Here is a 12,500-nt window from a genome sequence, read left to right on the forward strand (position 1 = left end):
CTGGTCCAGTATTAAACCAGAACCAAGCTGTACTGTAACCCTACAGGACTAATGTTCAGCAGCAGTTAGAGTCCACTAGAAGTTCTGTTGTTGCTGCTGACAGACTCAGATTATTATTCTAAGTGTCTGACAACATTATGGGATGGATCCCTACAGAGATAGACCTTTTAGTTAAAGAGTAAGATCCTTTTAGTTTAACATGAAACAGCCCCGAAATCACCGTCACCAAACTACACCAGACTCCATGTAAATAATCAGGACTTTTAGTGTGTATAGAGCCAGCATATCTCCACCAGACTCCATGTAAATAATCAGGACTTTTAGCATGTATAGAGCCAGCATATCTCCACCAGACTCCATGTAAATAATCAGGACTTTTAGCGTGTATAGAGCCAGCATATCTCCACCAGACTCCATGTAAATAATCAGGACTTTTAGCGTGTATAGAGCCAGCATATCTCCACCAGACTCCATGTAAATAATCAGGACTTTTAGCGTGTATAGAGCCAGCATATCTCCACCAGACTCCATGTAAATAATCAGGACTTTTAGCGTGTATAGAGCCAGCATATTTCCACATGTAAATGGGTGAATTAAGGGTTTATTTCAACCAAACCAGAGTGGTGATTGTTGGAAGAGTGGAAAGATGAACCAAGGCGGCTTTTGGTAGTTTTATTTAGTTTCTGTCCACTTTGAATGAAGTGTGTTTTACGATGATAAAAGTCCTGATTATTTACATGGATTCTGGTGGGTCTAGCGAACGCAATTTTCCAGATGTTTTTATGTTTAAAAAAAGGATCTTTTTTTCTTTAACTAAAAGGTCTATCTCTGTAGTGATCCATCCCATAATGTTGTCAGACACTTAGAATAATAATCTGAGTCTGTAAGCACCAGCACTTTAGTTTGAACCAACCTCTGTGTGTGTGTGTGTGTGTGTGTGTGTGTGTGTGTGTGTGTGTGTGTGTGTGTGTGTGTGTGTGTGTGTGTGTGTGTGTGTGTGTGTGTGGAGGAGGAGCTGTGGGAGGAGGAGTTCATCGAGCGCTGCTTCCAGGAGATGCTGGAGGAGGAGGAGCAGTGGGAGTGGTTCATCCCGTCCAGGGACCTGCCGGCGCTGCAGCTTCTGGACGCAGACGTGCACGCAGATGCGGACTTCCTGCTCACGGTGAGTCCACGCTCTGCGGCAGCCAATCAGGTGCAACTAACACCTGCCCGCACGGTTAGACAGTCAACAGAAAAGTGACCCACCAATGAATTTAATAATCAGCTGTTTAAGTTGTAAGTTCAAACGTAGACTAGTTTTGAACGTAACTTCTAACTTAGCTCAGAGTGTACACGTTAGGAGAGGTACAGCTGCTTGATTAAATAAAAAGTAAGTAAATAATAATCACAATTATTTTGGTCAATATTGAAATTAACACGATTTGGAAAGATGTTGCATTTAATGTGAGCCTGACGATACTGCTCCACTGGGCTGGGATTATGGGGCGTGTTTCAACCAAACCAGGAAAGAAAATGCCTCTGCACTCATTGGATAGACCTCCAACCAATCAGAGCAACGGAGAATGTGAAACCGGCAGCTGATTGGACGAACGCGTCACGTGGGTTTGTTTTCTCCAGAAATTCAAAGCCAGACTGTCATGGCGACTCGTTCAGAATCTGATCTCATATTGGACTAAGATAGTTCACCGAGACACGTTTCTGAAAACATGTGAAGAGAGAAACAGGCCGTGCAGTTGCTGAATCTGTCTTCATTTCAGATCAACATTTCAGGCCCTTAGACCCAGAACCATGGAGACACAGGGTCCAGGTTTAACCACGGAGACACAGGGTCCAGGTTGAACCACGGAGACACAGGGTCCAGGTTTAACCACGGAGACACAGGGTCCAGGTTTAACCACGGAAACACAGGGTCCAGGTTGAACCATGGAGACTTAGGGTCCAGGTTTAACCATGGAGACACAGGGTCCAGGTTTAACCACGGAGACGTAGGGTCCAGGTTTAACCACGGAGACACAGGGTCCAGGTTTAACCACGGAGACACAGGGTCCAGGTTTAACCACGGAGACACAGGGTCCAGGTTGAACCACGGAGACACAGGGTCCAGGTTTAACCACGGAGACACAGGGTCCAGGTTTAACCACGGAGACGTAGGTTCCAGGTTTAACCATGGAGACACAGGGTCCAGGTTTAACCATGGAGACACAGGGTCCAGGTTTAACCACGGAGACACAGGGTCCAGGTTTAACCACAGAGACGTAGGGTCCAGGTTTAACCATGGAGACACAGGGTCCAGGTTTAACCACGGAGACACAGGGTCCAGGTTTAACCACGGAGACACAGGGTCCAGGTTTAACCACGGAGACACAGGGTCCAGGTTTAACCATGGAGACACAGGGTCCAGGTTTAACCATGGAGACACAGGGTCCAGGTTTAACCACGGAGACACAGGGTCCAGGTTTAACCACGGAGACGTAGGGTCCAGGTTTAACCATGGAGACACAGGGTCCAGGTTTAACCACGGAGACACAGGGTCCAGGTTTAACCACGGAGACACAGGGTCCAGGTTTAACCATGGAGACGTAGGGTCCAGGTTTAACCATGGAGACGTAGGGTCCAGGTTTAACCCGCTGAGACACGGGTCCAGGTTTAACCACGGAGACACAGGGTCCAGGTTGAACACACAGGGTCCAGGTTTAACCACGGAGACACAGGGTCCAGGTTTAACCACGGAGACACAGGGTCCAGGTTGAACCACGGAGACACAGGGTCCAGGTTTAACCACGGAGACACAGGGTCCAGGTTGAACCACGGAGACACAGGGTCCAGGTTTAACCACGGAGACACAGGGTCCAGGTTTAACCACGGAGACACAGGGTCCAGGTTTAACCATGGAGACACAGGGTCCAGGTTTAACCACGGAGACACAGGGTCCAGGTTGAAACAAATCAACAAAGTTACCCTTTAAATATTAGTTTACAAACCAAAAAAACATTTAAAAATACTTTCCTCTCTTAGGAATTTAATCAGACAATTTATTTCAAAGTTAATGTTGCTTCTTTCTGAGTTTTTGTCGCCTTTTTTATTTTCTTTTTTCAAGGTTTTTCTGAACATTTGTCAGCTGTTGCAGTTTATGGCGATTCGCTCCTTTTTATTTCTCGTCCAATGCTTCAACTACATCAGGATTTCGGCGCCAGCGGCGTTGACGTGGCGGTTAAAGGAGACGCCATCAGCGCGGCGATAATCACACACACCTGTCTGTTCTTCTTCTGTCCTCCAGGTGAGCAGCAGTCTGAACCCCAACGCCAAGGAGTTCACCCCGGGGAGCCAGAAACACGTCATGTGACCTGCCGGGCTCCGCCCCCCCTCTCCCCAACGCCGCACTGTGACATCATCAACAAGATGTCTGCCCTGTTCTCCCGCCGCCACTCGACCCCCAGCCGGCCGTGTTGCCAAAGTCCCGCGCTCGCCAAGTTCAGAGTTACTGTCAGTTACTGAGTTACTGCACCACCTGTCTGCCTGCCTGTCTCTCTCTCCGTCTGTCTGTCTGTCTCCCTCTGTTTGTCTTTCCTCCACCTGTCTGTCTGTCTCTTTCCTCCCTCTGTCTGTCTGTCTCTAACCTGCCTGTCTGTCTCTCTCTCTGGCTGTCTGTCTGTCTGTTGCTCTGACTCTCTGTCGGTCCTCCACCCTCCCCACGTCTCTCTCTCTCTCTTTCTGTCTGCCTGTCTGTCTCTCTCTCTGGCCGTCTGTCTGTCGCTCTGTCTCTCTCTCTTGGTCCTCCCCACATCTCTCTTTTTCTGTCTGCCTGCCTGTCTGTCTCTCTCTCTGGCTGTCTGTTGCTCTCTCTCTCTCTGTCCTCCACCCTCCCCACGTCTCTCTCTCTCCCTGTGTCTGTCTGTCTCTCTCTGACCTGTCTGTCTCTCTCTGACCTGTCTGTGTGATGTCTCTGAGGTTGTATTTGCACTTTAACGTTCTAAAAGCTAACAGAGACCGTGTTGAGGTAGATGCTATCGGCTGCTTGTTGTAGTTCTCTGGGCTCTTTTAGTTTTCCCAGCATCCTTTGTGTTCTGCGGCTCCGCTGCCTCGTTAACTCTCGTCGGTTTGTTGTTTTTCTAAATGCACATAAAGTTCTGTACAAAAAGTCATATAAAGAAAAAAGTTGTAAAAAAAATATCTATTTTTTCTTAAATCTATTTGAAAAATAAATGTTTATGGAGAAAAAGTCCTTCAGTGTTTATTTACTGATGGTTTGATCCACATAATGGTTTAGTCCAGGGGTCAGCACCCTGACATTCATTTAGTTTTAATCATAGGGGGTTTACCACATTTTTGCCATTTTAAGTTTTTGTTGCTTATTTTGGTGTTTGTCGCTTTTTTTCAGACAATTTATTGCAAAGTTTTTGTCGCCTTTTGATATTGTTGCTTTAGAATATTTTTCCCAAATTTTCTTTTCCGTTTTTGTGTCTTTTCTCAATCCATGCAGTGTCCCGGGACCCCCCCCCCAGATGGTTACACCCTTGGTTTTAATGTAACAGCTGTTAAGGATTCCTACATTTTTGAATACTGAAAATGTAAACGGAGGAGAAAGTCGTCAACTGGCCTGCCGCTGCGTTTCATCTGCGGCGACAAATTGGCAAACAACTAAAAAAGCTAAATATTAAAGAACATATATATATCTATATAGATATATATGAAAGAACTGGATCAAATCCCCCAAACATGGCTCCAGACAGGACTGGATTGTTCCGAGGTAACGGGCGGTAGCTAACGTTAGTAAATCAGCCCGGGGACGGCAACGCCATCGTTCGTATCTTTGGCTCAATGATTAGTAATGACAGTAGTAGTGGTCATAGTGGGTAAATACTGTATGTAGTCTCTTACAGTCAGACCTTCCTCCACAGAGCTGCGGAGGAAGGTCTGACTAGTCCACACAGCATTCCTCGATGGGAGAACAACGTGCTCTGGTTTATCGGCATTTCTTTAAACCAATCACAGTCATCGTGGGCGGGGCTAAGCTCCAGACAGCGCCACGGTGCCTCTGCTAAATAGTCTCAGGAAGGAACTGGTTTTGGTGGAACATTTGGATGTTAAAATGTAGTTTTAGTCGTGCATCAGAAAACTCTGATTGGACAGATAGTCTAGCTAGCTGTTAGACAGACAGACATATGGTCTAGCTAGCTGTTAGACAGACAGACAGATAGTCTAGCTAGCTGTCTGGATTTACCCTGCAGAGATCTGAGGAGCAGGTAACCATAGTCCTCACAAATCCACCGGAGGTTAGAACACCAACACAGAGACAGAGGAAGGGGGACGGAGATCCGGCAGCACTGGAACAATCCAGACTCCTGACCATGTGATGCGAGATGCACATTGCAAAAAGGGTTACGAATGTATATAATATATATCATAGTGTGATATGTGTAAAGCTGAATGGAGTCAATGTAGGAGGCTAAAACAGGTTTTATTCTGATCCAGAGTCTGTCTGTTAGAGAGGACAGAGAGACACTAAGGTTATACTCTGGCATTGTAAGACGTGATGCTTTAGATTACAAATGAGCAAACTGTTGCTAAAAAGGAACTACACACTGCTCTGACTTAGGCAACGCTGACACCAGATCAGTTTTAAGACGATTAATGTTCAGTCGGCAGCAACTTCTTCTGAACACACCTGAGCCTGACACACCTGTTTCTCCTCTTCAAAAAATGATGGAATATTTGGAGAATAAAGGTCGGGATATTACAGGGAAAATAAACTCAGAATATATTGAATTTTTTATTTTTATTTTTAAGTTGGAGTATTTGCACACAAAAATTGTCCGATTATTACGAGACAAAAAGTCAGAAAATTCTAGAAAAAAGTTGAAATATTTTGCAGCGGCAGCGTATCCAAGTCCCGCCCATACACCGGCCCGACCAATCATGAGGCTTCAGCCTGTTTTTATAGCATCAAATAAAGTTCTAAAGAACCAAAATGATCAGAAACAGAAACTTAGAACAAACATCAGCGATAGAATCCAGATGTTTCTGCTTCACTTTTACAGTCCCGGCTCTACAGCGCCCCCCTGTACCCCCTCCTGAAGAGCGCCTGTCTCTGGGGGGCCGTCATGGTGTTATAGCGCCCCCTGTGCAGCCCTCCTGAACAGATCCTGTCTCTGGGGGGCCGTCATGGTGTCACAGCTCTGCAGCAGGTTGGCGATGACGAGCGTCTGCTGAACGCTGGACGACCTGACCCACAGACGGCCGTTCATCCCGACCACCAGCTCACAGGGGAACAGGGTCTGCAGGTCTGACAGGACCTCGCTGTGGGGGGACAGCAGCCTGGAACAGAGACTCTCATTAGAGATACATGAAAAAAGTAACAAAAATATTGGAAAGAGCAATACAAAAATGTTGAGACAAACAGTACACAGTAACACACACACTTTGAAATGTTCTCATGCAATTGGAATATGAATTTTACAATTGAAAATTCAACATGCAAAGTTAAAAGTCATAGTATAGTATGTTGAAAAAAAGTCAAAAAGTCATAGCTGCAACGAGTCCCTGCGTGGCTGTGTTAGCATGAATGTATTAGATGAACATGTTAGCAGCTGTGGACTCTACTCTGCCTCTGATTGGCTGGTTTAGGTTTGGGTTAGAGCTAGCCAATCAGAGGCAGAGTAGACTCGTCTTCCCAGATGGGGACACGCCTTATTAGAGGACAGACAGACCAAACACCGTGGCTGGCAATATGAAATGCAACTGATCAGGCTTTGTTAGTCCCACTAATTTAAAGTGAAATGAGGATTGCATCGTCACTCTGAAGTTAAATTGTCAAATGCTAAATGTTTCTTCCATTTGAATAAAGTGTGTGAAGGTCGTCAGTGGTCCGTGTACTTGGCGGCCAACGGATTTTTGTTTTGAAAGGAAAAAAACAAAAACTGCCAGTTTCCCAATTACCATTAGTAAATAGGAAAACAAAAAACGGAAAACAACCCATTATTCGTTTTTTGTTTTGATATTAAAAAACGGAAAACTATCTCGTTATCCGATTTTCTTTGATGTGTTTGTAGATGGAACTCGGAAATTAAATTGTGTATAAATCTTATTCCTCATTCATTTTTTTCGTGACCCGGAAGCGATCGTAGGTAGTAAGCGGCTGCATACCCGGAAATCATTTGGACATCAATGAGACCATGGACAGTTAGAATGATACGCACGTAAACATGTTTTTAGACCAATATGCTAGTTTTATATTAGAAAAGCGAAAGAATGGGATGTCTTGTGGGGATAGAGCAGCTGTGTTGGGTTCACAGTTTGGAACGATACGTTTCTGAGAGGGGGGGGCGGAGCCGGTGTGCTCAGCTGGGACTTGTGGCGAAACACAAGTTGACTTTTATTATGAAGTGGTCACAGGAGATTAGCGCTGACCGCTCTCATTCATCAAAAATGAGTCTACACAACAAGACAACCATCATAGTCTAATAATAATAATAATGAAGCGAAAACATTTTCAAAATGTCTCATTTTCATTGCCATTGCTTTGGCAAATATCTGTCAAACTAAAATTGAAACCATGATTTGGCTTTCCCTTATCAAATTGCAAAAGACTCCGATTTAATACAACAATATCTGTCAAACAAACAGGGCTATAATTAGTATAAATAAGATTTAAAATCAATATAAATGTGATTTTTGGAGGTTAAAAAAGTAACTACCTAAGTCAGTAGGCCTACATTTTAAATGAGCTACTTTTACTAGTAATTTTACTTGTACTTGAGTAAACAACAAAGTAACAGTACCTTTACTTAAGTAGAACATTTTTTTACTCTTTTCACTTCTGCTGATTTATTTAAATCTAAAAATTGCATAGACCTAGCCCTGGTCTGCATGTCGGCCTAGCTGTGGTCAGCTTTTTATTTACTTTAAGAGTAGCATTCATTTGTATGTTTAACAAAAGCGGTAAACGGCGATTGATTAAAAAAAAAAAAAAAAACTTGCCTCAGCAATACCTTCAGCAATTTCAACTTCAAGTTGGCCATCAGGACAAGTCCCTGCTGAGCACACCACCTCCGCACATTATTATTATTATTATTATTATTATTATTATTATTAGACTATGATGGTTGTCTTGTTGTGTAGACTCATTTTTGATGAATGAGAGCGGTCAGCGCTAATCTCCTGTGACCACTTCATAATAAAAGTCAACTTGTGTTTCGCCAGTGAAATGATTTTAATATTTGCATATTAAAAGAGATATGCAGACCAGGGCTAGGTCTATGCAATTTTTAGATTTAAATAAATCAGCAGAAGTGAAAAGAGTAAAAAAATGTTCTACTTAAGTAAAAGTACTGTTACTTTGTTGTTTACTCAAGTACAAGTAAAATTACTAGTAAAAGTAGCTCATTTAAAATGTAGAGTTACTTAGTTACTTTTTTAACCTCCAAAAATCACATTTATGTTGATTTTATAGCTTATTTATACTAATTATAGCCCTGTTTGTTTGACAGATATTGTTGTATTAAATCAGTCTTTTGCGATTTGATAAGGGAAAGCCAAATCATGGTTTCGATTTTAGTTTGACAGATATTTGCCTAAGCAATGGCGCAAAACAACATTAGAGACCTTTTATGTGAAAATGAGAAATTTTGAAAATGTTTTCGCTTCATTATTATTATTATTATTATTATTATTATTATTAGACTATGATGGTTGTGTAGACTCATTTTTGATGAATGAGAGGGACAGGGAGACGTTGCACAGATGATAGCAAGTGAGATAGCGGAGAGAAGAGAGTATCTAAGGCGAATTGTTGCGGTCACTTCCATGTTAGGGAGACAGGGAATCCCCTTAGTGGCAATAATGAAGTAACAGAAGAAGTGAGTGCAAAGATTTTGAAAAACGCAAGTTACAAATACCCTGGGGGCTAATCACCTCCTGTCTTTAAATCCTAGTGAGGTCTCTGCTCCGGACGTGTCGCACTGTGAATGCAACATTGAACATTTAGCATGTTTAATAATGCAAAAACCAGTCCTGCAGGATTATGACAGGAAAGGACTTTTTAGTAAAGCTATCAAAGCATGAGAGTTGGAGTTTATTCATCTTTGATGCTGACGGACTGGTTCAGCCTGCAGCAGCTGTTTCACTTCACTTTGTATTTCCTTGATCGATCTGATAAGGGAAAGCCAAATCATGGTTTCGATTTTAGTTTGACAGATATTTGCCAAAGCAATGGCAATGAAAATGAGACATTTTGAAAATGTTTTCGCTTCATTATTATTACACTATGATGGTTGTCTTGTTGTGTAGACTCATTTTTGATGAATGAGAGCGGTCAGCGCTAATCTCCTGTGACCACTTCATAATAAAAGTCCCTGCTGAGCACACCAGGTCCGCCCCCCCCCCTCTCAGAAAAGCCCCGTATCGTTCCAAACTGTGAACCCAACACAGCTGCTCTATCCCCACAAGACATCCCATTCTTTCGCTTTTCTAATATAAAACTAGCATATTGGTCTAAAAACATGTTTACGTCCGTATCATTCTAACTGTCCATGGTCTCATTGATGTCCAAATGATTTCCGGGTATGCAGCCGCTTACTACCTACGATCGCTTCCGGGTCACGAAAAAAATGAATGAGGAATAAGATTTATACACAATTTAATTTCCGAGTTCCATCTACAAACACATCAAAGAAAATCGGATAACGAGATAGTTTTTCGTTTTTTAATATCAAAACAAAAAACAAATAATGGGTTGTTTTCCGTTTTTTGTTTTCCTATTTACTAATGGTAATTGGGAAACTGGCAGTTTTTGTTTTTGTTTTTTTCCTTTCAAAACGAAAATCCGTTGGCCGCCAAGTACACGGACCGTCAGTCCTCCAGCTACCACGGAGAACTTGACTAACTACGAGACGGAGACACCGACCTCCTGGCCAGTCCCAGAGACACGGTGAAGAGCAGCCCTCCACCTCCAAACACTCCCATCCCATTGGCTCGTCCTGAACTGTCCACACACACCAGCTCCGGCTCCATGTCCCGATTGGCTACGACAAACTGGGAGAACACCAGGTCGCCCACCTGCACACAGACACAGACACACACAAAAGCGAAAATAATTACGAAAAAAGCGACCAAAATGTCAAAAAACTAACAAAAGTGTCAAAAAAGGTGAAAAAACTTTTTTTTAAAAACAAACAAAAACGTGGGGGGAAACAGCAAAGATGTCGTAAAAATGCACCTGGACATATCTGTGTCCTCAGTATCTCACCGGGACATCTCTACGTCCTCAGTATCTCACCTGGACATCTCTGTGTCCTCTCAGTATCTCACCTGGACATCTCTGTGTCCTCTCAGTATCTCACCTGGACGTCTCTGTGTCCTCAGTATCTCACCTGGACGTCTCTGTGTCCTCTGTATCTCACCTGGACATCTCTGTGTCCTCAGTATCTCACCTGGACGTCTCTGTGTCCTCTGTATCTCACCTGGACGTCTCTGTGTCCTCAGTATCTCACCTGGACATATCTGTGTCCTCAGTATCTCACCTGGACATCTCTGTGTCCTCAGTATCTCACCTGGACATCTCTGTGTCCTCTGTATCTCACCTGGACGTCTCTGTGTCCTCAGTATCTCACCTGGACGTTGGGTCGGTTCCTCTTGGTGGCGCCCTCAAACGCCAGGTAGGACAGAGACGCCTGCTCACTTCCTCCAAAGTCCACCTTGAAGACGTCTCCGGATTTAACCGTCACGATGCCGATGATGGTCTCTCCTTTAGCGGGGACATACTGAGGACAGAGAGGGACACACTCAGCTGCCAGCGTGCACACCTAGCACACCTGGCTTCTCTTCACAAGAATGTTCAAATGAGTCATTTTATTCCCTCACTTTTCTTTTTTAAGATGTGGATTTTTAGATGTGCTGAACTCCATTTAAATATATACATTTTAAAATTTGACAGGATTTTGTTCGACGGACTTAATTTTTAGAACAAAAACTAATAACTCCTACTAATGGGTTTGGTCTTGTGATTAATTCGGGGAGTATCTGGTTCACCTTGCAGCACTTTATTCCTAAATAATCTCAACTTTTCAGAAAAGTTTCCCGCTGCTGTAAAGCACGGCTCGCTCCAGCGGTCGGCGAGCAGAATTGATCAGGACCTGATCAATAAAGTTTCATTTTAACGGCACAAAGCGCGACTTAATAACATTATCTTCAAGCCGAAATCACTACTGACTCATAATGATTTAAATTCAGTCTAAAAGTTATGTCATATGAGGAGTGAACGCGTGCTGTCATGAAGAAACCTTAAATGCAGAGTTTTGTGAACGGACCCTTGCATGTTGTAGAAGTAGAAGCTCCTGCTGATAAACAGCCATAGATATAAACACATATATATTTACACATTTATATCTCTGATAAACAGCCCCTCCTGTGTTGTCTCACCCTCCTCTGCTGGGAGTCCATCCAGAACATGTTGGGCTGTTTGTGTCGCAGCACGCCGCTTTTACACACCAGCAGCCGGTCTCCGCTCCGCCTCAGACCCGGGCCACACACGACCTTCTCCGGCTTCACGCGCTCCGTCAGAGAGATGGTGTCCTCGGTCTCCAAGGAGAACTCATCTCCCGGTAACAAGACCTCCCCGACTTTATCTTTTAAACCGGAGAACATGGCGGAGACTCCACAGCTTCTCTCACATGGGTTGTTGTTGTTGTTCCGGGGACTGATATCACTGGGACACACAGGAAACAGGAAGCTCAGCCTGCAGCCTGCAGCGCCCTCTGCGGGAGTAAACAAAACAACACAAAGAAAACTATATTTAAGTTTCTGTCTCAATCTTTTATTTTATGTTTCTAAAGCGACCGTCCAAAGCGTTTAAACAAAGTGGCAAAAAAAGCCTCAAGTAGCCTACAGCATCGAAAAGCATTTAAAAAAATGTGGAATAAGAATTTTTTGTGAAGCGTCAAAAAACGTTTTAAAAAAAATATTTTAAAAAAAACGTCAAAAAATATGCACAGAAGCATCAAAAAAAAGGTTGAAAGCACGAAAAAGAAAGTGTCAATAAAGCATCAAATAAAGCGTCAGAAAACGTAAAAAGAAATACGCCAAAAATATGTCAAAAGTGACATCAAAGAAACATTTAAAAAAATGTGAAAAAAACGTCAAAATATTCGCAAAAAGATTATTAAAATCTTTTTTTCGAAAGCACGAAATATAAGTGTGAATTAACCCTCCTGTTGTCTTCTCAAAACTTCTATATCAGAAATATGGGGTTTCTTTTGTACCAAATTACTCAAAAAATGAAGAACAATTGCAGGTACTTGATTAGTAGTGTATTCAATTTTATAGCATTTGAAAAAATTGAAATGGTTTCAAAACCTGACTAAACGTTGACATCCACACGTCTGAGATTCCTCTAATATTAGTCATCATTTCATCAGGTCTAATCTCCTAGAAATGAGATCTATTCATCATGTAAAACTAGTGTTAATAAGTCGTGTTAGTGAAAAATAGCATTGAAAATGTGGAAA

At 42.9% G+C, this 12,500-nt stretch overlaps 2 protein-coding genes across 5 annotated transcripts in view; one reads left to right on the forward strand and one right to left on the reverse strand.

The window, feature by feature from the left end:
* LOC120566818 (polyadenylate-binding protein-interacting protein 2-like) overlaps positions 1 to 3,808 on the forward strand; it is a 4,883-nt gene extending 1,075 nt beyond the window's left edge. Inside the window, exons 3-4 of one of the 2 annotated variants that reach the window (XM_039813476.1) lie at positions 1,004 to 1,162; positions 3,278 to 3,806. In XM_039813476.1, the coding sequence (XP_039669410.1) occupies positions 1,004 to 1,162; positions 3,278 to 3,343 (225 nt within the window). In that variant the 3' untranslated portion in view covers positions 3,344 to 3,806. Of the gene's footprint in view, positions 1 to 1,003; positions 1,163 to 3,277 lie in introns of both variants that reach the window. The other variant, XM_039813477.1, reaches the window with a different exon arrangement.
* LOC120566816 (exosome complex component RRP40-like) overlaps positions 1 to 11,715 on the reverse strand; it is a 279,666-nt gene extending 267,951 nt beyond the window's left edge. For 2 of the 3 annotated variants that reach the window (XM_039813473.1, XM_039813474.1), the window contains exons 1-4: positions 11,416 to 11,715; positions 10,608 to 10,757; positions 9,902 to 10,053; positions 6,083 to 6,315 (exon numbers count right to left, since the gene is read on the reverse strand). In XM_039813473.1, coding sequence (XP_039669407.1) covers positions 6,108 to 6,315; positions 9,902 to 10,053; positions 10,608 to 10,757; positions 11,416 to 11,640 — 735 coding nt within the window. In that variant the 5' untranslated portion in view covers positions 11,641 to 11,715 and the 3' untranslated portion in view covers positions 6,083 to 6,107. Of the gene's footprint in view, positions 1 to 5,746; positions 6,316 to 9,901; positions 10,054 to 10,607; positions 10,758 to 11,415 lie in introns of those variants that run through there. The other variant, XM_039813472.1, reaches the window with a different exon arrangement.
* Positions 11,716 to 12,500: the final 785 nt, after the last annotated feature.

This window comes from Perca fluviatilis, chromosome 10 (genome assembly GCF_010015445.1).
Source record: "Perca fluviatilis chromosome 10, GENO_Pfluv_1.0, whole genome shotgun sequence".
In the NCBI taxonomy this organism is placed as follows: Eukaryota; Metazoa; Chordata; class Actinopteri; order Perciformes; family Percidae; genus Perca; species Perca fluviatilis.